This window comes from Gigantopelta aegis, chromosome 6 (assembly GCF_016097555.1).
Source record: "Gigantopelta aegis isolate Gae_Host chromosome 6, Gae_host_genome, whole genome shotgun sequence".
Taxonomy (NCBI): domain Eukaryota; kingdom Metazoa; phylum Mollusca; class Gastropoda; order Neomphalida; family Peltospiridae; genus Gigantopelta; species Gigantopelta aegis.
This window is the reverse complement of record NC_054704.1, coordinates 64419672-64445143: the sequence shown is the minus strand read 5'-3', so window position 1 is coordinate 64445143 and position 25472 is coordinate 64419672. Positions and strand designations below refer to the sequence as shown.

The window sequence follows — 25472 nt, the reverse complement described above, 5'->3', positions numbered from 1 at the left end:
CACTTTAGTAAATTCTATGCGCCTGCGATGCACTGCAGTGGTCAATTCAAGAGGTGGTCATACCCGTTATTAAGTGGGTGGTTTTTTTTTTAACCCCTACCACACTTGGTCAAAATTTCTCCCAGTTTCTGTTAACCTATGGCCATGATTTTTGCACCAAACGATGCACCATGGAACACTCTTTAAACGCATATATAACAATTATTCCTCCGGTTTGTTTTCATCAAGTTATATTCAAGCAAAGTTAGCGGAAGTTTCTTATTTTGTTCAGTATATATATATATATATATATATATATATATATATATATATATATACTCTTCAAAAAAAGAAACGCAAAAGGGTACAAATGGGTTATAACTCCGATTTTATGTTTCCTACCGGTTCATGCTTTGTGAATATAAGGTCATTGCATGTCCCAAACACATTCCCACGGTTACATTCGATAAAACGCAGCTACTGTACAATAAAGTTCCAAAATGTGAATATTCGCAAAAACGCAGCCACGTGCAAACCATGTCACCACTGTACGTGCGTTGTCTGCACGTGCAACATGAACACCGACAGTATAAAAGTGCAGGGTGTTCGCTTGCCTGGCCTCTGTATCTGGCCGACAGTTGACAATCCAGGACATGCCACGTCTCAGTGAACCGCAGAGAAACAATGCCATCGGCCGACTAGACGCAGGCGAATCCAGAACGGCCGTTGCCAGGGCATTCCATGTGTCCCCAAGCACCATCTCCAGACTGTGGGACCGTTACCAGCAACATGGATCAACACGTGACCTCCCTAGATCCGGTCGACCACGGGTCACTACCCCCGGGCAGGACCGCTACATCCGGGTACGCCACCTTCGGGAACGATTGTCTACTGCCACCTCCACAGCCGCAGCAATACCAGGTTTGCGCAGGATATCCGACCAGACCGTACGGAACCGCCTACGTGAGATAGGAATTCGTGCCAGACGTCCAGTTCGAGGTGTCATCTTAACACCACAACACCGTCGACTCCGACTGCAGTGGTGCCAGATTCATCGACAATGGCCTCAACTGCGATGGAGACAGGTGTGGTTCAGTGACGAGTCCCGATTTCTGCTCCGACGTCATGATGGAAGATGTCGCGTGTATAGGCGTCGTGGTGAACATTATGCGGCAAACTGCGTGCAGGAAGTGGACAGATTCGGCGGGGGTAGTGTCATGGTGTGGGCAGCCATCTCACACACTGGCAGAACTGACCTGGTCCACGTGCAGGGCAACCTGAATGCACAGGGCTACATTGACCAGATCCTCCGGCCACACATCGTTCCAGTTATGGCCAACGCCAACGCAGTGTTCCAACATGACAACGCCAGCCTCACACAGCACGTCTCACAACGGCTTTCCTACAGAACAACAACATTAATGTCCTTCCTTGGCCATCGACATCACCGGATTTGAACCCAATTGAGCATCTATGGGACGAGTTGGACCGACGCCTCCGACAGCGACAACCACAGCCCCAGACCCTGCCCGAGCTGGCAGCAGCCTTGCAGGCCGAGTGGGCCACCATCCCCCGGAACGTCATCCGTACTCTGGTTGCTTCAATGGGCAGGCGGTGCCAGGCAGTTGTCAACACACGCGGAGGCCACACCCGGTATTGACTACAGATGACCTTGACCTTGGTGGTGTGTCCTATCACTTACTCACAATGGACTAGAGTGAAATGTGAACAATCCTGCAACATTTGGTAATTATCGGACTCACCATTCAATAATTAAATCAATTCTCCAAATGTTACGACAATGTGGTTTTGCGTTTTTTCTTTTGAAGAGTATATATATATATATATATATATATATATATATATATATATATATATATATATATATATATATATACATACAGGGCATACAGTTTGAATTTTTTAGACAACCGACATGTCGTTCGTGTGGTTTCAGTTTTACACAAATGATTTTCTTCAGTAGTTGAGATACAAATGCAAATTTTTTTTACAGGGGAGTATTTATTGGTGCCAAACAATAACCTGAATAAAATGATAATAGACAGGGATTTCCCGGAAGCATTGAGCTTTAATAATGCTTCCAGGTCTGAACGGAAAGTACCGAAATTATGCGAATCCTATATCGGCCAAAATAACCAACAATCGGCAATGTAGGCCCGTTATTTTATTATTTTCTTCCAAAAAGAGTGAAAACAAAATAGCCAACACGTCTTTTTTAATTTTCTGACGAACAATTACAGCTTTTGCACGAACGATCGGTCGTTTATGTTGATATTGGTTTTGCATAATCGACAGACGAACGACATTATCGTTCGTGCCAAATTTTATGCTCTGATATATATATATATATATATTATCGTTCGTGCCAAATTTTATGCTCTGATATATATATATATATATATATATATATATATATATATATATATATATATATATCAGAGCATAAAATTTGGCACGAACGATAATGTCTTCCCAACATATATATATATATACTGTTTTTCTTGTTTTATAAAGATTAAAAAGAGAAGATATTTTAAAAACTTGCAAGACTTAGACAAGTTTGTTTTTAATTGTAATACCAGTATTCAACATACATTATACTTTCTTCTAAAATACTGTAGATGTATTTACCACCTGTACTTATAGTGTTTCTTTAGCTGGAACGATTTTCCTAGATTTATCATCAGCATGCACGTAGGTCTACGCACAGCACACACAAAGCCTATCATTTACACAATATTATCAGCTGGCTTGTCATCAGGTACTTGTATTGTGTTTACATTAACCTGCTGGCTCTGTAGTAAATAGTTGGCAGATATAGGTACAGGCGCACCTCCTAATGGCAGAAACACGCTCTTTCCAGACAGATGATGAGCAATTATTTTTGCTATGAATATTGTTTTATTTGAACATGGTGTATATAATGACACACTGGAGACTTGCCCGTTTAAAGTGCAAGACGGAGCTGTCTGAGAGTGAGAAAATATTTGTGGAATGTCCGAGTGAACGAGGGAGTCCTTGATGTCTTATGGCGGAGATGCAGTAAACACTAAGAGGCAGGGCTGGTGAACAGACTCGGAGTTTGTTCTAGTTGTTTACCCACCTTTACTCCGGGCTCCTAACAAAGTGAGGACTGCCTAATTCTTTGAACAATAGCAGTCCGTCCACTGGCACACACACCAAATGTGTTCACACACGCAACTTGCTTCCATGTACTGTAATAGGCTTTATGTTCTTAATGGTTTGTTTATTATACACCATGATTTGTTTTTTCATCATCTTGAGCTCCTCTGTGTACAAGTGTGTTGCTGCTCTTATCAGGCTAATTGTGGTCGTATTGTCAGTATTAGGGGGACGATTACTTCACACTGGCACTTGATTACTTGACTCAGTCAGTTGTAACTCTAGTTCGAGATTTTCTTTTCACAGGCACTTGATTACTTGACTCAGTTATAACTCTAGTTAGAGATTTTCTTTTCACAGGCATTTGATTACTTGACTCAGTTATAACTCTAGTTAGAGATTTTCGTTTCACAGGCATTTGATTACTTGACTCAGTTATAACTCTAGTTAGAGATTTTCGTTTCACAGGCACTTGATTATTTGACTCCGTTGTAATTCTAGTTCAAGATTTTCTCTTCAGTTCGAAATGACTTTTTTCTTTCTGTTTTCAATTGTTATTAATCTCTGTGTGTATTACCTAAATATAATGTTCCCATTTGATTGAGTCATTAGTAGAGCTAGAGTTTCTTTGACTGAAATGCTCTAGTAATGATTGTCATTAGGTTTTTTTTTATTATTAGTTTTATGTACTTGTAAATTTTATCATAAAGAATACTGAGGAAATATCCATTACTTGACTACTTGCTGTACAAAAGCTGACATTTTGCTTTGTGTTGAGATCTCATTATAAATTCCACCTAAAATCGGTCAGATATTTGCACATTGATTTGCCATTTGATAATCAGAGATATTATTCCTGTGGATTGATGTTTCCGTATTTAATGGTTTTATCCCTGCCTATAAACTGTTCTGTCCTTTATGTGTTCTGTAAAGTTTCCCAAATTGTTTGTGTGGTGGTGCATGTACATATACATATACATACATACATACATACATACATACATACATACATACATACATACATACATACATACATACATACATACATACATACATATATATATATACATACATGCTTTTATATTTTTTTTACTTTTAGAAATGGTATCAGTGTAAAAGAGGATGAGGAAAAGACAAATTTCTTGTCCAAGCGCAGAGGAAGTACCTCAAGTATATCTAGTCAGCATAGCAACTCCAAGAAAGCAAAATTTGATGCTAAAGTCAAAAAAGAGTCCCCAAGTCCACTAAGGTCAACACAGGTAGCTATTTTACTGACTTGGAAGGAAAAAGACCACTTTTGGTATTGTCAGTTATTTAAAATGCAGGTCATTTTATTCTGTTGGAAGTGTGTGAATGGTGTGTGAAAGATTGTTTCCATATGTCTGTAGGTTTTTTGAAAAGCCATTACATTATCCAGGTTTATTCTTTACGATATTTTACCTCATGAATGTATCATGTATATTTGTAATAAAAAACAAACTAAACAAGATATACTACAGATACTCAGAGTCTGTCTTCTGATTTATTTTACCGCTACTTAAAACTGGCAATAAATGGAATGTGTGTTATTTTCGTCACCAAAATAGGCCAAAAATCAATTAATTGTCTTATTTATAGCAGGTGATCATTAAACATGAGCTCTTTCTGTGCCGGACAGCTGGAAAACATCTATTTTCACTTCTGATAATGTCGTAAATAGTACAGAGATGGCCTGTAATTGATTTTACCCAGACAATTTTCAGAGGGCTGTTCTAGAATTGATCACATGGGGGGACTGGGTGGGGGACTGGGTGGAGTGAGAGTGAGTTTTAATCTTTGTAGAAGTGAACATTATCAACAAATTGTAGAAAGTTTGTAAAAAAAAATCATAAACTATCAGTTGACTATTTCTCCCAGATGTCTGTCTGTTATATATAATTCACAGCCTTGTTTACTAAAAACAAATGTCTAAAGAAAATATATGTACATACAGTGTATATGTAATGAGTTTATTTTGTTTAATGACACCACTAGAGCACATTGATTTATTAATCATTGGCTGTCGGATGTCACATGTAAAAGATAAAAAGATAAAACTTTATTGCATACAGACATTCCACATATGGAACTGGATGCAAAACATATGCACAAACAAGACACAAACAAACATCATACTATTCTAATGACTAAATACTATTCTAATGACTAAATACTATTCTAAATACTATTCTAATGACTAAATACTATTCTAATGACTTCGAATGCATTGTGAAATATAGTGTTCAGAATTTATTTTGTTCTTTTTGTTTTTTTCAAGGAAAAAGAAACCGTCGTACCTCATTCCCAGCAAAATGGTGACAGTCATTTGCCATTTAACTCATACAGCGAAGAGCACAATCATATAGAACTGAAGAAGGAATCGGCCATTGATGGCTGTCGGTCGCCCATCAGCAGACATCCACTTGAGAACAAGTCAGTCATAAAGTAACGCCATTTTCACACTTTGTTAGTCGTGTGAAGTAGCTCGGTTTCTTCACCGTCAGTGAATAGTAATCCATACTCTTCTAGTGCTTCTCGAATTTAAAAAAGAAAGAAAAGAAAGAAAGTTTATTATCTTATGCATCAAATTACAAACAGGAGAAATTACATTTTGAAATTTAATATAGAACTTAAAATTCTGTGAAAGCACATTCAGATCTCTTTGAAGTTGTCTTTTTGTATGTAGAACATGTTTGTAGTTTTGCACATAAAAGGCCAGATAATTATTGACAGTTGGGTTATTTAACTGGTAATGTAAATATTTACGAAAGTGTTCATTTTAGAATTAATAAACCTTCTTTTTTTTTCAGTTTGGAATCTGCTGATATCCACATGGCGAAAGCGAAAGAGCTTAAACACCAGGCTGATGTAAGTATTTAGTTTTGAAAGGTGGGTCCATATAAGTAAGGGTTTGCAGAAAGGATTTTTTAAATTATTATTATTATTATTATTGAAAAGTAATTAAATGGGTGTGTTTAATACAGGACCATTTTTCATGTGTGGGTTTTTTGGTGCAGCATGGGTATGGCTACTGTGGACTGTGTTCTTTATGTGGAAACACTGTTATGGGTGTATACTACCAAATCAAGTCCCATAGACGATAGTAGTAACATATGTGGCGAAAAGTCCTACCTGCAGCATATCAATGGATATAAACGCCACAGATATAAATACTACCACCCCTCATTTTAAAGTTAATCAGAAAAAATTGGGCGTCAAGCTTCTCATTTCTGAGATAAAGGGTAGCGTCTATGACTACCCTAGTTCCGCACAAAATTTGAGTACTTTTTTTTTTTTACTGGTACCCCATACATGTTTCAAGCACAAGGCTACTTGACACAGTGGTACTAGATGAAATAAAATTGCATACATTTTTTTGCAACCAACACACTCACATTTATCACCAATCACAGGACTTGCGATGTTCACTTCTCTATCAAAAGTTGGGTGCACCTCGAACTTTGACCCAGCTGGAAGTTATTTGGTTTAGTACTACCTTATTGGTGGAATCCAGCTCAGTTTGGAAGAAGGTTTGCCTGGGGTGCTTGAGTTGTAGGATTGAACACTATCATTGTGTTGGTGCCTGTCTCAACCAGTATATCAAATGCCGTGGTACAAAAGATCCCTTGCTGCTAGTGTAAAAATGTAAATGGTTTCCTCAGGCTGTGTTAAAATTACTAAATGTTTGACATTTATGAACCCTGATTAATTCATCGGTGTGCTCTTGTCGTGTCGTTAAAAGAAAATTGTTTTGTAAAAAGCTGTGTTGTCAAGTTAATCAATAAGATTGGTAGCTGGCAATATTGACTGAATACTACTCAGCAGGTATCTTTTGCAGTGATCTGAAATAGTATTTTTTTCGTAATAAATAAGATATGAGAAAGATACTTTGTTTATTGTTCACAACCCTGTGCATGCATCAGATTGCATCTAAGAGCACTTTGATCTGTATGATTTAAAAAAAACCCCACAAGTAACAAAATTTGAGACCGGACTTTTGAGCCTTTAGCACTTCTACATATATTTCTGTTGAGACGCTGATGTCAGGAGATGCTGCTAGTTGTTTCAGCTTTGTTTACATAACAATGCTCATGGGTTGTACTTGAAGAGATGACAGTTTTTGGTATGATGTATGGGAAGTAACTCTTTGTATTTCAGCACTCTACATCAAAGCAAGCTATTCATTCAAAGCAGGAGGCACAGTATAAGAGTACTTAGCAGTGATTGGGATGGGAAGGATTAAAAACAAGTGTAATTCTGATCAAGACAAAAATGTGACATTAAAATGATATTAGGCCTCACAGGTGTAATAAGTCAACAACTTGCATTCCAGGCTTTTTTCATAAGCATGGTATTTTAACTAGATTTGTTTGTTGGGTTTTTTGTCTTATTTGTTGTTGTGTTATTTTTAATAGTTTTTTTCTCTATAGAGAAGCCAGTAAAGATTTATCTTTACATTATTACTGATTTCTAACTAGACTTTTTTTCTTCTTCTTTTTTCTAGAAAGAAAGGCCAGTAAAGATATGTCGTTACATTGAATCAGTGTTGCAATTCATTCAGTGTGGTTGTGCAATGGAGCGCGACCAGCCCAGTGAACCTCACAAAATATTCAAGATGTATCACGAAACGCTACAGTTGCTGAAGTAAGTATCTTTGTTATTGCCACATAGAAAAAAAAAAACATTTGTAAAATACTGTTATTGGGATATATGTTATAACAATAAACATTCATTGAAATATCTGAAAATAATCAGTGAAATAAAAGTGCTATTAGTCAGTAATAAAAATAACAACAGATGTTGTTATTTTCACAGTACGAACCATGACACCCTCAACATCAATCAGTGTTTTTATAAATATATAAAATAACGTTCATGTTTGAATTGGTAAGTATTATTTTCATGGGTTTTTCTTATTTTTCAAATTTTTTTGATCAGTTAATGTTGATTAAAATTAGGCAATAAAGTTGTGTTTACTTACGCACATTTGTGGCCAGATATACAGTTCTTATGGCCAGTATTCTGAAAAACTGTGTTTTTCTGACCATAATGTTTTTGGGGAAATAAGCTATGATTCATATTGCAATATTTCATGATTTTCGTTGTTGGTAAAATGGTCAAATTTATTATGAAATTAGTGGTCACAATCAGCTATCAATTCCTGAAAATTAATGCAATATTTTGCCACTGTGGTCCAGTAAAAATACTCGCAGAAAACCACTTTGTCAACTCAAAATTCCCAGGTATTTCTTACGCTAAAACAAAAAACTAAAGCAGCACTATTTATCATCATTAGTTATTTCCGGTCAGTGCTGTGTGCAAAACAGCAAGAAATATGAATGAGTGAATGTGCTGTATGGTGGTATATAGTGTGCTGGCTTGCATCATACTGGGCAGGATGGGACGTAACTCAGTGGTAAAACACTCGCTTGATGCACGGTCATTCTAGGATCAATGTAGCCAGTGCACCACGACTGGTATATCAAATGCCGGGGTATGTGCTATCCTGTCTGAAATAACAATAACAATTTGTGTACCTCCAACCAAAAGCCCTTAAAATCATTTCTGTAAAAAAAAAAAAAAATAGTAAAAAAATTAAAACCTGATCAATCCCCATCGGTGGCCACATTGGGCTATTTCTCGTTTCAACCAGTTCACCATGACTGGTAAATCAAAGGCTGTGGTATGTGTTATCCTGTCTGTGGGATAGTGGACATATATAAAAAGATTTGTTGCTACTAATGGAAAAATGTAGCGGGTTTCCTCTCTAAGACTATATGTCAAAATTACCAAATGTTTGACATCCAATAGCCGATTATTAATAAATCACTGTGCTCTAGTGGTGTCGATAAAAAAGAAAAAAGAAAGAAAAGATAATGGGCAAGATATCTCATCTCACCTGCAGTAGTCTGAAGGTTAAACATACAATAATGATATGACAGACATGCATGTGTGTGTGTGGAAATGTTAGTTATTGGTTATGTTAGAGCAACCATTTATATAGGGCATAACTAGTTAATGACGTTGGATATCTGCTTTATCCTGTGAAGGTAAGAATGGGAAATTCCGTGAGGTTCTGCCAAACGGAATTTCTCATTCGGTCTGAACAGGATAAAGCCGATATCCGACATGATTAATTAGTTATTATCTTTATCCTGCAGACCATTAAAAACTAAGGTGGAAAATTTATTACTGTTATTTCAGCCACATTGTACAATGACCTATAGGTCAAATGAGTGATTTTGTAATGTAGGCTATGCGTGTGACGTCACATGAGTTACGTCAAAAGTAATTTCCTGCTCGTAGCAGGTTATGACTTTGCTTTATCCATCAACATATTCTGTCAATAGAAACAGTGGTTGCAGGATAAAAAGAAATAAACTATTTTAATCAATGTGTATAGTGGCTGAATGGAAGTGTATTTGCAAGAGTCACTGACAGGCAGTAAACACCACTTTGGGAATACACCTGATAACAATCGAGCATTGCAAAATGTAGTCTTAGTGAATCTGGTGATGTTTAGGCCTAGACTCTTCTCATTGGCTTAATAGCCAGTTGGCATTATGTCACATTTTTATTCACATGGGATTCAACTTCAGTTGATCAACAATTTAATGATTTTGTGCCAAAATTCCATCCACTTTTCAAAATGGACAGGTTCCGGCATATTCATGTTTTTAATACAAATGGAAGAAAATTTGGGCCAGTTTCAACAAGAATCTGGGGGTTTTAAGATCCAATTGAGGCAGGTTCCACTGTATTGTGTTGTATATATCACTTTTATCTTGATATTCAAAAAAATTTACTTGCTGTTTCCTGTCAGCCGGTAAAAAAAAATCATTTCAGAAGAGGCTAATATAATTTTCTGCGTTATCTTCATTCCTGGCTATCTGTCATGATCCACAAGCCATTGCAATAAATTGGAAACTGCAGTGAGTACCGGAAATCAATACTGGAGATTGTGGCTTTCAGGACTTGACTACTGATGAATTATTCAACAAAGCAGTTTCACCATGTCCAATGTCTTACCATTCTCAGGGGCTCTTGTTCGGAAGTCAGTAGATTTGTGCAAATGTTACAAAGTTGGGATTCCCATTTTAATCTAAGAAAATCGAGTATTTTTCAGAAGTGTTTGTAGGTCATTGTCATTTTAATTATGAAATCTAGTGTTTTTAAACAGTTGTAGGTCATTGCCACTTCAATTATTAAATCTAATGGGGTTTTTTTAAATGGTAGGAGATCATTACCACACACATAACAGTGTCAATAGTGTACTTAATCACATCTGTTAATTGAAAAATATAGCAGGTTTTCTCTAAAACTGAATGTCAAAATTACCAAATGTTTGACATCCAATGGCTGATGATTAATAAATCAATGTTCTTTAGTGGTGTCATTATAAAAAAAAACCACCTTTAACTTTTCAATTTTTCTGTTTTATTATGAACTCTGTCCAGTGGGAAAATTAATAGCTGATACTCTTACATTTGTTGTATTTAAAATGCATTTAACTATTGAATGTTTACAAGTTCATGTCTGTAGAGCTGTTACCTGAGATGATTGGACTATAGGATTAAACTCCCTTGAGGGACCCATGGGTTTTTCCCTATCTCCACTTCTGTTGCATGACTGGTACTGTAACCAGAAATATTTTGTGGTGGCTTTTCTTCGTAGATTCTTAAGTTTTTAACTTCAAAAATATATTAAAATTGGCAGATCAGGTCTGACTGCAAAGACTACAAAATCACTAAACAAAGATGAGCGGATGGCATCACCGTATTAGTAAACTATTTACATCAGAACACGTTTAAAAACACCTTTGTCTTTTACATTGCCTGCACTTGAAACTACTATTCATTCACCATTCTATTATTCCTGAATCTTTTCCCAGTTAATAATGTCATATACTAATAATTATGATGTATTAAAAATTAGTGGTATCTTTTGTTTTTTTACAAGTCTCTTTTACTGTTATGCTATTAAATTCCATATTTGTGGGTGCAGACATTATCATGTTCGTTTGTTGGTTAGTTTATTATCATGGGATTAATTTTTATACCGTCAACTTCATGATTGTCAATATTACTAAAATGCCTGCAAAATTTGTGTGGAATGCTGTGTATCAATGCCATGGTATATGTTGTCCTATGTGTAGGAAAGTACATATAAAAGATCCCTTGCTACTAATGGAAACATGTATCGGGTTTCCTTTGACATATCAAATGTTTGACATTCAGTAGCCGAAGATTAATTAATCAGTGAGCCCTAGTGGTGTTAAACAAAACAGACTTTTGATGGTTGCACAACGTCAAGGGGATTTGGTTGAAAATTGATTTCAAGTTGTGAAATGATTTGTTGTTTACTTGCAGGTACATCTGTCAATCTAAAGGCAGCCATGATTCTGACATGCCAGTGAAAGACAAGAAATTATCAGTATTAATGTAGGTTCATTGACAGTATTAGCATTTTTGTAATTAACATTCATTTAATGTTCTGTGCTTATGCTAGGTTATATTATTACAACATTTTGAGTTATTTACAAATATTTGGATGACCAAAATCTCAATGAATATACAGACATTGACATTCTAAACATGCTTCGTAAATGTAGCGTGTGACATTCAGTATCCCAAGTGAATGTAATTTCGGTTATAATCTAGTAATAGACAAACAGGAACTCTATAATCTCTGAGGCTATGCCCTAAGTTTAAAGTTCAACCAAATTATTAACCTTTTTTGGAGACTCAGTTTGTCAAATTCATTTCCACAAATAGGTATTGTAAAATATTTTATCTGAATTAAGTATTTATTGTACAATATTTGTCCAGAAACAGTTACTGTTGTTGAAATTAAATTTTATATATCTATGTATATATGTATGTATGTATGTATGTATATATATATACAGTGGACTCTGTCTAAACCGGATTCTGTGTAATCCGGATCTCTGCGTAAACCGGTCCATTTCTAAAGTCCCGTCCAGCTACCGTTTATCTCTTAGGTATAAATCTCTGCCTAATCCGTACTCTGTCTACTCCGGACTCCGGATCAAAAATCAAGAATGAAAGTACCGTTCATGCATTAATTACCTCTGTCTACACCGGATTGGGATTTGACTGAATGATGGGCTGCTTAATTAGTTGGAACAATGATCGTCAATTGCCAAGTAATCAGGACACCAAATACAAAATGTAATCACACACGTGTGAAGTTTACTCTTATTGCGGTAGGTCGTTAGATCAATCGGATTAATATTAGTGTGTGTGTTGATACCTGCCTGATTTCACTCTTATGAATTTGGCGAGTTATACTTGTCAACCTAATGCATGTATAAATAGGTGCCAATCTCTCATATATTTTGTGTTATCTTATTTCATTTATAATGGCGGAACGACCCCAAAAACGGCAACGTATCGAACTTTCGTTGGAAACTAAAATCAAATTAATACAAGAATTTGATTCAAATCCACAGTCAAAACATGGGATCAAATGCCATTGTCGATCATTCAAGAACCATAACTCTGGGTGAACTCCGTCTAAACCGGTCCTCTATGTAAACCGGGACTATTTCGACGGTACGAAGTGAGTCCGGTTTAGACAGAGTCCACTGTATATATATATATATATTAATGAATTTATTTATATGTCACTCACAGGTTATGATTGTTAGTGTTGTACATAGATAAATATACAAAAAAGATACAAGATAAATTCACAAAAAAGAAAAACAAACAATTCTTGTAATTACAAAAAACAACACAAATAAAATTATATAAATATTGGGGGGGGGGGGGAGGTTAATGAATTTATTTATATGTAACTCACAGATTATGACTTATACACAGATAAATTTACAAAAAAGAAAAAAAGATAAATTCACAAAAAAGAAAAACAAACAATTCAAATAATTACAAACACAACACAAATAAAATTATATAAATATTGGGGTTTTTTTTTTATGAATTTATTTATATGTAACAGATAAATTCACAAAAAAATAAGACAAAACAATTCTTATAATTACAAACATCACAACTCGTTTCATTCATAATAAACATAAATAAGTTCATTTCACCCTTGCCAAGATCCTTTTCTTTTAGTGTTGTCTTTAGAAAACAACAACCCAAAAAAACCGTAACAATTATTTACTGTTAATACAGATACATGTAGCTCTCAATAACTATTAAACTTTCATTTTATATTTTTAAAATGTGTATATTTTCATCTATCTTTGTTTCAGTTTACGAATTCAGTCTTTACTCTGTCTGAAGCTATTCAACTTGAGAAGGGGAGAGGCTGTAAAATTCAAGAAGATCATTGATCATGACCACAGTAAGGTACGTGACGATGCCTATCCAATTACATACAGAGAGCATACTAAGTGGGTGGCCATTGGATACCATATATCTTACAATGAGTTTTTGAAAAGCGTATCTATGAGCTAAAATGAGTTACATGTGTTTTTAAGCTTGCTTGCTTAAACTGTTTTTACATGCTATATTCATTGAAGGTTCAGGCACATTTTTAAGCATTGAGCTATAAGATAAATGGTATTAAATGATTAAGAATATGGTTTTCCATTATCACCAACCTACAATTACTGTGGTATTTCATGGATTCTCGTGAAAATGTTAACATTTACGATGCCATGGCCGGCCTAATTTTACCAGCTGATATTGTTGTTTACTATATCGGAAGTCTACTTCTGCAGACTTACAAATAAACCATTATAGTAGCTAAAAGTAAGAAAAAAATGAAAACCGAACATTTCATAAAGTATTTAGAAAATTTCAAAAGTATGCCGATTGATGCAAACAAAGTTATGATAGAAATGACGTCAACAAGGAACACAGAAACAGTTTTGTTCATTTGACTGCTGCATCATGAGGACTGCTAAGGTCGACAACAGTCACTTTTCACACCCTTGTTTTGGCTTCATAGACAATAAACAAAGCATATTTCACCGTAATTTCACTTGAAATTCATATTTTGTAAATAGTACAATTTTTTAATTACAATATTTTCTTCAGATACATTCAGGTGCATTAGTAATATTAAAACAACAAATTTCAGTTTGCAGTTATCCAGTTTTCTTAAAACGGAAACATATGTACCCAGTTTATTGTTATTGTAAAGGGATGCAAAGTGATGTCATTGGAATACTGACGTCATTCAAATTAAAAATTAGCTATATTATTACAGTGCTTTGCCACATTAAAATAAAAACTGGTCTACTAACCTTGACCCCTGTCAAAATTATATTCCGAGTAGACAATTATGTTTACAGGTCGGTATGTTTTTATTTTTAATAATTTTGCACAAAATATTGAGTTTAAGTTTAAAAAGATGAAAGAAAGAAAAAGTACCTTTTATCAAATCTATTATATAAAAAATATTACCGTTGGATGTGTTATATTTTATTGTGAACGAAGTTAAAACAAGGGTGCGAAAATTGACTGCCGTCAACCTTAGTATTGGTTGTGTTTTCCAGGACAGAACTATCAAATACTTTGGATTGTTTGTTGGCTCAATTGTTATTGACTTGATAAAAATTGGTTAAATCACTTAATGTGCCTCTATAATTATTTTGGTTAACAAATAATGAAATTAATAAATTTGTTTTGAATTTTTACTGCATAAGACTTGGGCTGGTTGGGATCAGTTACATCACCGTGGAATTGGGGGGGGGGGGGGGTTTCGTCAGCATATATGTTTTGATATTATCTTATATCTTACGATATTTGGACAAACTTGCTATAATTTAAATTTTTAATAATTTATTTCATGTCAAGTATCATATAATCCATATGCAGGAATGATATGAATGAAAAAGTAGTAAGTAGTCCAAAATTAATTATTTTAAATTACAGTAAGAGAACTATTTTTACATTAGAATAGAATAGAATAGAAAAATATTTTGCGTTAGATTTAAAAAGATAATTTGTTGAATGCTCTATATCTATCTTTCTGGTTTGTTCAGTCGGCCACACCCAAGGCCCCAGCTCATGCACCGTCGCCCCACCAAGGAGGATGGAACAGCCGCAATACTGGGACCCCGTCGCCCATGTCACCGACCCCGTCTCCTGCAGGAAGCATTGGCTCAGTGGGATCACAGGTTTGTTACACACACCAGCTGAGTACGTCCACCCATGAGCGATCGTCTATGTTCAGATCTTGTCTGCCTTGTACTGGTTGATCAGAACAGAACAGAACAACTTTATTATGTTCAGGGTTACACGACACATGAAGAACATGATATATACACTGTTGATAAAAAAAAAAAAAAAGCGTTCTTTTCATTGGCCTACAGGCCCCTTATTCACTGTAATAGTGGTATGATCCATGTAAACACTCAATGGGCTACTGGAATTACATTTGTCACTGGCCTGATATTAAAAAGCTCTAGCCCCAGGCATCGAACTAGTGGATTTGTCGAACTCTGTACTGAACAACTGCCAAGTTGAGTTTCACTAAAGCAGAAATATTTGGTATCCAAACATCTTCTTTTTTAACAGATCTCAATATATGTCTCATACAGTTTTAACTGGATAATTCTTAAGTTCGACATATGGGTATTCTAAGGTGATCTTTACAAATTAATTAATTATCATCTCTAGTGACAAATTGGAAAGTAAATAGCAGAGCTCTAAGGCTGACAGGTCTCCTGTTTTAAATCATTTGTAACACAAACCAGTGAAATGGGGGCCTTTGTCTTGGATTTAAAATTGGGAGTAGTACTTTTTTTGTTGTGATATTAATGTGGCGAAAGTAAGAAATTATTATTTATTTATTTTTTCCCCCACTGCCCCCTTACCTTTTTCTCCTTTGAATTCCGTCTCATTTCTTCCTGATCTGCCAACTCCTCCTATCTTTCAACTTCTTTCGGTGTCCACCTCCACATCCCAGTCCTTGTCTCTCCAAACGCAACGGTAAGAAAATTTATATGGATACTTAAATTATCCCCATGACTACAGCTTTAAATGAGGAACAGTCCCATGTTATTTAGATGAAAATTCATCAATGTTATGTGTTGATGTGCATTTGCTTTCCAGGGAAGTTGTGATTTATCCTCATCAAAGCTGACCAATGGCAGCCAAAGCTCGAACGCAATGACCTCGCCGGGTATGGTGATGGTATCACAGAGAATACATTCCGTCACCCAGCAGTACATCAACATCTCCAACTTTGCTGTCCAGTGCCATGAACTGTGGGCGCAAGCTGAAGCTTTAGCTCGGGAGTCACAAGGTGGGCAGCTTTGTTTTTAATTCTTCACCATCATAGGTTTGCAATAAACTCAAGAGCTAGTTAACAGTTACCTCTTGCAGGAATCTATATTTTGCTGTTGCACATTAGAGTTTGTTTGGATGGAAGGGGTGCTGTTTGCTTTGGGGTTTTGTTGGGGTTTTGGGCTTTATTTTAATCATTCTGTGTTGTATTTTAAAGGTTAACTTTAGAATAAAGTCAAGTCAGAACCAGACAAAAGGTCAGGTCATAGGTTTTAAGGTGCACATTCAGAAGAAGCTGTTGTAGCACACGCCTGTTATGGGCGCAGGTGTCCACTTTCACCGGCTCCTCCATCCAAGACAGGAAAAGGTTTATGGGTGGATGAGAGAGGAGGTCGCACGCGCTGGCATGTGCAAGGGAACACATGCAGCCCGACCATGGTCCATAGTGGGCGAGGGTTGGTTTTGGTCCTCTTGGATTTGCAAATGTCCTGTAGGATTAAAGCCAAATAGAAAATGTTCCGTAATTTCTTGAAGGTAATTTTGACACATAATGTAGAATGGTTCATCAAAATTGAAAATGGAGCTAATTGGTTGATAGGACTTAGTTGATCGAAACGTAGCTCCTTAATTCCATATTCTTACCTTCACAGGATGTATCCGATACCCACTTCATTAACTAGTTACTGTCTATAGCTAAGTTAACACTTTTATTATAATATTAACCTTTAGTCACTGACCCTGGATGGCCAGAAATACATTCAGTTTGTGAAACTAAATAAGTTGTATGTAATGTTTAATTTAACAGTCAAAATACTGAAACAACAGAATATAGTTTACACTGCTTAATAGCAAGGATCAGTGCCTTTAAGAATCTCCAAGCTAACACTTTCTATACAAATTATTTGTATCATGAATAGTTTTTGATCAAATTTATTAATGTTCATGTATGCAGGTCATATTTATGTTTTTTTGTTTGTTTTTTTTAAATTGTGTGTATTAATATGGAGTTATTGTGATTTCAGAATTTTTTGCTGAGCTGGATCGAGTTTGCAGGCCACTGACCCTCCATAGTAGTGTCTTAGAGTTCGTGTATTATGTTCAGCAAGGCCTTCATAGACTGCAGGATACATAACACAAACTAATGGGTCACCATATGGCTCAAACTCTTTGACACAAACTGTAAAGAATTGCTACCTAACAAGGTGACATGTTCGTTGGGGTTTCTGTATGCAAACCCATTGTTTTGCTCCTAAATCCAGTTGCTAGGCAGCTGTGGCTGTGATGATCATGTTATGTGGGTGCCTAGCAACCAAGTGCTTTTACTGTTTACAGACAACCAGGATTTGTACTGTTGAAAACCTATTGCTAGGCAACCAGGTGCTGTGTTTGATGTCTTGATTACCAACCATTGGTCTTTTTATGTTGTGTTATTCAGTAATAATGTGCTAAATAATATTTTATTCTATGCTTGGAATCACTGAAACCATTTCATTGTGCAGGATTAGACCGTTTCTCAGTTCCAGAACAATGTTTATCTTCTTCTGGACTCCAGACATCGGACATATCATGTCTTCCAATGGTCACCATCATTACGCAACTTGTCTGCCAGCTCCTACTCAACAGGGAACCGTGTCACGACACATTGCTTTGTGGCGTGTGGCTGTAAAACAGCCATTCTCTCACCTCAGCATTGGAAATACAACAGAAGACTGTCGGTGTTCCAACACCCGAATTCAGTGATTGTTGTGTATTTATTTTATTTATTGGTGACAGACTTGTCAAACCCGAATCACTGGTCTACTGCCAACTTACACTGTTGAGTATGGCTGCTGCTGCCGCCGCCATTATGAGGGTCTTGTTAAAAACTGATGGTCTCAACAGCTTACCTGTACCTAGTCTCTAAGAGGATCGTTTTCTTCTCTCTTTTTTTTTTTTCCCCTTTAATACCGAGAATCACACCATTTTCTTCTCTGCAAGAGAAGAAAGAGAAACATTTGCACCAAAATATGCAACTCTTGATTGATGCACTGTGAGTAGGGTATTCTCCAAGAATCTCAACGCTGTATTTGTAATAAACTGCTTCTGATGTTTTCAGTTTTAGCTACAAGTGAAGATAGCCAATACTTATGTTTTGTATACAAGACGTACACAGTGCTGTATGTTTTAACTGCTCCCCCGGGTAGCTATATTGTTTACTATAGCCAGCTAGCTTTTTTTTTTGCTTCTTTTTTTTTTGCTTTTTTGGTCAGATCTAAGAAATCAGCTTTTTAAAGTTAATGACTGAATTATTTCATGTATGTGCCTTTGCTATTAACCGAGACAACAAAAAAGGCTGTGTGTTTTTGTCAGACAGCAGTCTGTTTTTGTCAAACAGCAGTCTGTTTTTGTCGGACAGCAATCTATTTACATGTATGCTTACAGTATTTATTGTCTTGCCTTTACCAAGTGAAGAGGTGTGACACAGGTATTACTTTTCCACTGGTAGCAGTGATGGTCATGGAGTCAACTTTTGCTTTCAGTTCAATATCAAAGTTTTGTGTTTAACTCCCCATTTCGCACAAACTATAAGTCCTGTATTTATGAAACATGCTTTATAGTTGCACCTATGGATGTTCATCACAATGCATGTGAAAACAAATTAAAATTTTAAATGAATTGGGTTTTTAAAACTTTTTTTTTTTCTTTTTTTTCCTTATTATTTCTTTTTTCTTTAACATGCAATGAAATGAAGATCTATGGATGCAGTTGTCAGCAAGATCAAATAAGTTAGGGTAGACTGTACATTTAATTCCACGAAATTCTTATTACTGATTTTATTTCATATATTTTTGAGGGTTTTTTTCACATGCAGTAAACAATAGCCTCACTATTCTCTTGAGAAGCAAGGTTTCATGTATATGTTTTCAAGTTTAAAGGATGCAAATTACTTATTATACTCAAGCAATTAGTATGTACTCTTAGAAGTCAGCAAATCAGACTTTGACAATTAGTTGACAGGTGGTGTCCTTTATGAGGTTAGGTTCATCACTTGAAGATCTGTCGACAAGCTGTTTTTATTTTTAAAGGTACATAGCCGACTAAAAACACTGTATGATACTTCTGGGTGGAAACGTACACTTTGTTGCTTACAATGTTTATTTGTGTACATATTGTCTGTTCTTGGTAGTCCTTGGGGATCTGAGAATGTATGGGTTATGTAAAAACAAATTGCTTTGATGTCCTAAATTTAATGCATGAATTAAAAATGGGTTATGTAAACCTGGACTAAAAGATCTTAGAATTTTGAGAGGCCTGTACCCGTATTTTTGAAGCTATCTTAGCTAAGTCATATTGCAGCTAGTTAAGAGCAAAATACGAATGTCGTAGATTTAAGATACCACAGATTTTTAAAGTTATCGTAAAGTTCTCTTGATGTGTTGTGATTTACAGTATTTATCTTACACAAAAATGGGAACTCTTATTACATTTTTCATGTACCGGGTAAGTCATTTTAAATATTTGTTTTGGAAAAGTTTAATGTCTATTTTTTAGTGAAAATGTTAGTTTGGGACATTTTACATAATATATATATATCCTATTGTAAGTACTTTTGTTTATGTTATCGACACACACGAACGCTGTCTAATAGATGAAAAGTCACATGGTATGGCATGCGATCGTTAATGGCATACAAAAGGTGAGGGCAATCTTGAAAAACTTGGTTTACGAAAGTGGGGAGCTGTATCTTCGTCATTATCATTCACAGTATCATGAAATAAAAAGTAAGCCACCATATTAGTTCCTAGTCTACGTAGGTAAGAACCTGTCGTAGGATCTATGATGTATTTACGATATTGTGGAGTTACGACAGATTTATGATATAATATAGCTAAGATGGCTTTGATAATACTGGCACCTGGTTCTAGTGTATACAATTCTAAGCTGAAGACATGGCTTTGATGTGATATCTTGGCACTTGTCACAACTTTGATAATACTGGCACCTGGTTCTAGTGTATACAATTCTAAGCTGAAGACATGGCTTTGATGTGATATCTTGGCACTTGTCACAACTTTGTAATACTGGCACCTGGTTCTAGTGTATACAATTCTAAGCTGAAGACATGGCTTTGATGTGATATCTTGGCACTTGTCACAACTTTGATAATACTGGCACCTGGTTCTAGTGTATACAATTCTAAGCTGAAGACATGGCTTTGATGTGATATCTTGGCACTTGTCACAACTTTGATAATACTGGCACCTGGTTCTAGTGTATACAATTCTAAGCTGAAGACATGGCTTTGATGTGATATCTTGGCACTTGTCACAACTTTGATAATACTGGCACCTGGTTCTAGTGTATACAATTCTAAGCTGAAGACATGGCTTTGATGTGATATCTTGGCACTTGTCACAACTTTGATAATACTGGTTTTGTTTGAAAGCACCTGGACCTGTGGTTCCAGAACTTTAATTTCTGATGATGTGATACATATACAGTTTGTGTGGCCTTGCCATGGTGTCGAAGTCTCAATTAGAGTGTGGAGTGTTAAAAACACAGGGCCTGTTTTTAGAAATACAGTACATCCGCTGAATCACCACGAGGCATGTCAGTTGAGAACACTTGAGCTTATCGACATCATAAGCATAGACTAAGGTTGACGACAGTCACTTGTCGCAGCCTTGTTTTGACATCGTACACAATAACTATAACATATCTTACCGTAGTTTCACTTAAAATTCATATTTCGTAAAAGGTACAATTTTTTTTTTATCACAAGATTTTCTTCAAACACATTCATGTGCATTAGTAATATTCAAACCAAAAAATTTCAATAGCAATTTTGCATTGTAATTTTTCCAGTGTTCTGAAAATGGAAATCTCATGTACCCAGTTTATGGTTATTGTGAGGAGATGCAAAGTGACGTCATTGGAATACTGACTTCATTCAAGTTCAAATTAACTGTATTAATTTTTAAATGCTTTGCCACATTCAAATGAAAACGGGCCCCGTTCCATGAAAGAATTGTAGCTAAGGTTAATTGTAGTGACTTAAAGTGAGTTTTACAACTGGCACTGTAAACTTTGCAGCCATTCCACAAACCAGCCTTACTGTAGTCGTAAGTACACCTTCAATGATTAAAATCTTCTGTGCGAAGAAGTGCAAACTAGTTAAATAATAAATTGGTTACCAACTTTTCTGAACATCTTGGATGTATTCATTGGTATCTGACATCCATGAAGAAACTTTTGTCTGTTTATTTGCTAAGCGATAATTGCCGAATGCATAAGACATGAGTTATCTTCTGTATTTTTGTGTGAAGGTTGTACGGCCTAGAAAGTTTTTCATCGAACGCCGAGTTGCACAAAAGTTATTTGGTATATATTAGATCCATTTTTACATGAAAAGTTAGTATCCTTCTTATAAAATATTTTTTTTACAACAATAGTAAGCGATGCCACATGGAACGGGCTGGTGATCGTAGAAAAATATTAAGGTCGCAATGGTAGGTATTTACGGCGATAGTAGTACTAAGATCGCTTCGTGGAACGGGGCCCTGGTCTACTAACCTTGACCCCTGTCAAATTTCTATAACAAGCAGACAAGGTTGTTTACATGTTGGTTTGTGTTTATTTTTCATTATCCTGGACAAAATGTTAAGTTTGAGTTTTAAAAGGAGGAAGGAAAGAAATGTTTTGTGTAACGACACACTCAACACATTTTATTTACAGTTATATGGTGTTGGAGAGTTTTAAAAGAAGAAATAAATAAAAAGTACCTTTTGTCAAATATTTAAAAAATTACTGTTGGATATGTTTTATTTATCGTGTACAAATCCAAAACAAGGGTGCGAAAAGTGACTGTAGTTTACCTTAATCTAAAAACAGGATTTGAACATTTTGTTTTGTGAAATTTCAGGGCAGATGTATCTGTGATTATGCTCACAAGTAGATTTCACATGACGAGATGTGTTGAAAATCACTATTTTACGTGTAAGTAACAAAGTGTTAATAAGAAAGGGTCATACAGTGTTATAACAGAACGAAGTACTTTTAACCATTGCTTGTCATGTTTCATCTTTCAGAAGATGAGAAAACCGTCTTACTCATAATCTTTACTTTGAAAATAACCTCTTAAAATGGCACTACAACAAAAACATATTTGTTACTAATTATGCATTGTTTTAATATGTCATGCTATCTAATGCAAGAACGTTTTTGATTTTCTATTGGATTGATGAAATATGCTTTACCAGTACCGTTACACGTCTACCTGTAACTTGTTTAACCAATACTAACTGTGATTTACCTGCCCATCATAGCTGCTATTAATACATGTATATTCTTAGTTACATGCATCTTTGGAGGAAAAGAAATTTTACGTACTGATTAAATTTGGTCGGAAGCTAATATTTAAACAAAACTAAGTTTTTATGCTTAGGATGGGGTGGGATTCTTAATTAAAAAAAATAAATGTTTTCAGTGTTGTGAGTGGCATGATTTTGTTTTTCGATCTATGCAAGTTACTTGAGGTAAATATCCCTGTGGCAAATATATAGGTTGTTTAAAGATGAGTGAATGTTAATTACCTATAGCTGGAATCATTTTGGTAGCAGAAACAAGTCTGTTTTTATTTATTATAAATTTTTTTTTAATGAATTACGGTTCAAAGGAGTTTTAGAAAAAGTCAGTGAAAATAAAACATGTTTAATAAATGAGATGGAATGTCATCTATTAAAAAGAATACCCCGATAATAAATATATATTAATATCAGATAGGCTGGGCTAGTGTACATTATGTAGTTGTTTGAGCACTGTTATTTATTTCTGTTTATCATTGTATGTACTTGCATGTATAATCTAATTATACACACTCCTAGATATACTCTACTGTTTTCACACTGTACAGAAACGATTCTTTTGTTGTATATAGTTATTAAACCTGTGCTGTTGATTAAAGATTCCGTTAATGATTTATTTTTGTTCTGTGAAGCTAAATAAGCTCTCTTTTATATATGTAGATTCCCATTTGCAACCATTCCCACAGCCTCAGTGTGCTACCGACTGTTGACAGTCACTCATATATCCTGTTATATCACACATTTGACTGGATGAAATTACTAAAACATATACACAGTGAAACATGTCTAAACCAGGATCATGCTGGGGACCTAATGTTTATCACGATTTAGACAAGATCTGGTTTTTAGACGGTCACGTCTTAGAATTTAGAAAATTCAGGACCATGAAACTTAGTTCGGTTTTGGTGGTTAGTTCAGGGTCTGGTTTAGTCAGGTTTCACTCTTATATATAATATGGAGGTTTAGATTTTTTATGTGTACTTCATGTCTACGTGTAGTTGTGGAGTTTGATGTCACCGAATACAGTGTGTTACACGGTGGTCCTTATTTGTAAAGTGAAGTCCACCTCTTTTGAACATCATGACATTTTTACAGCAGGTAACATCTATATAACTGTGCAAAAACATTCTGTGTTCGTGAATGATGACATCACGAATACACGTTGCCATACACATAAGCAGTCTAAACCTTTCCAGTATTTAAAAAATAACATAGTATGGTCATTATGGTTTTGTCTAAACCATTGTATAGGCGAGGTACCTAACAGTGATTTGTAGGAGCAGTCACAACCGTATCAAACCTTCCTTTGGACTCTCTTTAACATAAAAGTTGGTTTTGTTCAATGACGCCACTAAAGTACATTGATTAATTATTCATTGTCTGTGAATGTCAAACATTTGGTTATTTTATCATGTTTTCAGAGGAAACCTGCTACATTTTTCATTAGTAGCAAGGGATATTTTAAATGCACTTTCCCACAGACAAAACAGCACATACCACAGCATTTGATATTCTAGTCATTGGGCACTGGTTGGGATGGGGGGAAAATAGTCTGAATCTGAACTCTTTTTACGTGCCCATATACTCCAAAGGTTTCAGGCACATCCGTCCCAGGTCCGATCTCTGGCATGGCCAGTGACCCGACCTCGGATAGAATACAATCGGAAAATGGATCCACCAAGTAGGTTTGAACCTGCAATCAAAGCATTTCAGGTGAGCACTCTACTAACAGGTAGTTAAATCCTTGGACTCATTGACATGTGCGGAAAAAAACTACAAAAAATCTGGTTTTGTTGTTCAGATCAACATTATGGCATACTGCCCAATCTCAGTTACTACATTCTAAGAAATTACATGTAATTAAATATTTCTCTTCAGTTAATGTGCTTAATGAATAGGGTGTTTCACAAACTATTTTCCACCCACCCCTTATCCCCCTTTTGTTGGTGAATCAATGACAGTTGAGAACTAATGCTCATTTTGGAAGTCAAAATATTGCAATTGTCTGGGATTCAAGGATTTCAGATGGTGCTTTTCAGTTTTCTCTTTCCTTTTTTTATTATTGTAATTAAAAAAGAAGAGAAGCAACTGACAAGCATGAGTGGATAGTTTTTCTTGTTGGTAGTTGAATCACAGCAATATGTTGTTGAAACAGCAATATTAGACTAGCCTGCTACTACAGTTTTTGAATTCCAGCAACATGACAATTTATTTATTTGTTTTAAATTAACATTTTTTTTCCGCTATGCAAACTCACATCGGTCCATTTCTTGTTATCAAAACCACTAAAACATTTTCTGGTATTATTTCTTTAATTACAATTTAGTACCTTTCCGCATGTCATGGCTTCCTGGCTATAATTTATAATAAGTGGTGTGGTGAACAGAGCCTAGTAAGTAAGATGATATTTTTTAAAGTTAATAAAACATTATTCATTCCAAAAAAACACCAATTTAAAAAAGAAATAATGTGTGTATCCTGTTTTATGTTGCCTATTAAAGTAAGTGCTAATTAAGAGCCTGTACAAATTAATTTATCCTGTTAATATTGTCCTGGATATTTCCGTAGTGCTGTCAATTAATAGACAGGAAGAAAGTTATTTATTGGTGTTGAAGAGAATCGGTTGATTTTTGGTGCCAAATATATAATTAGAATGAAAGTGTTAACAAAAATTAGACATTTTATTGGTTATATATTGGTATAAGACCTGATATGCAATTCCACATAATATGAAAAACAAATATTCCATTTTTATTGCTAT

General features: G+C 35.4%; 1 protein-coding gene across 2 annotated transcripts in view; it reads left to right on the top strand.

The window, feature by feature from the left end:
* LOC121374053 (AF4/FMR2 family member 4-like) overlaps window positions 1-23323 on the top strand; it is a 156031-nt gene extending 132708 nt beyond the window's left edge. Inside the window, exons 12-20 of one of the 2 annotated variants that reach the window (XM_041500946.1) lie at window positions 4223-4382; window positions 5420-5574; window positions 5952-6009; window positions 7646-7785; window positions 11511-11582; window positions 13382-13478; window positions 15122-15256; window positions 16194-16386; window positions 17390-23323. In XM_041500946.1, the coding sequence (XP_041356880.1) occupies window positions 4223-4382; window positions 5420-5574; window positions 5952-6009; window positions 7646-7785; window positions 11511-11582; window positions 13382-13478; window positions 15122-15256; window positions 16194-16386; window positions 17390-17499 (1120 nt within the window). In that variant the 3' untranslated portion in view covers window positions 17500-23323. Of the gene's footprint in view, window positions 1-4222; window positions 4383-5419; window positions 5587-5951; window positions 6010-7645; window positions 7786-11510; window positions 11583-13381; window positions 13479-15121; window positions 15257-16193; window positions 16387-17389 lie in introns of both variants that reach the window. The other variant, XM_041500945.1, reaches the window with a different exon arrangement.
* Window positions 23324-25472: the final 2149 nt, after the last annotated feature.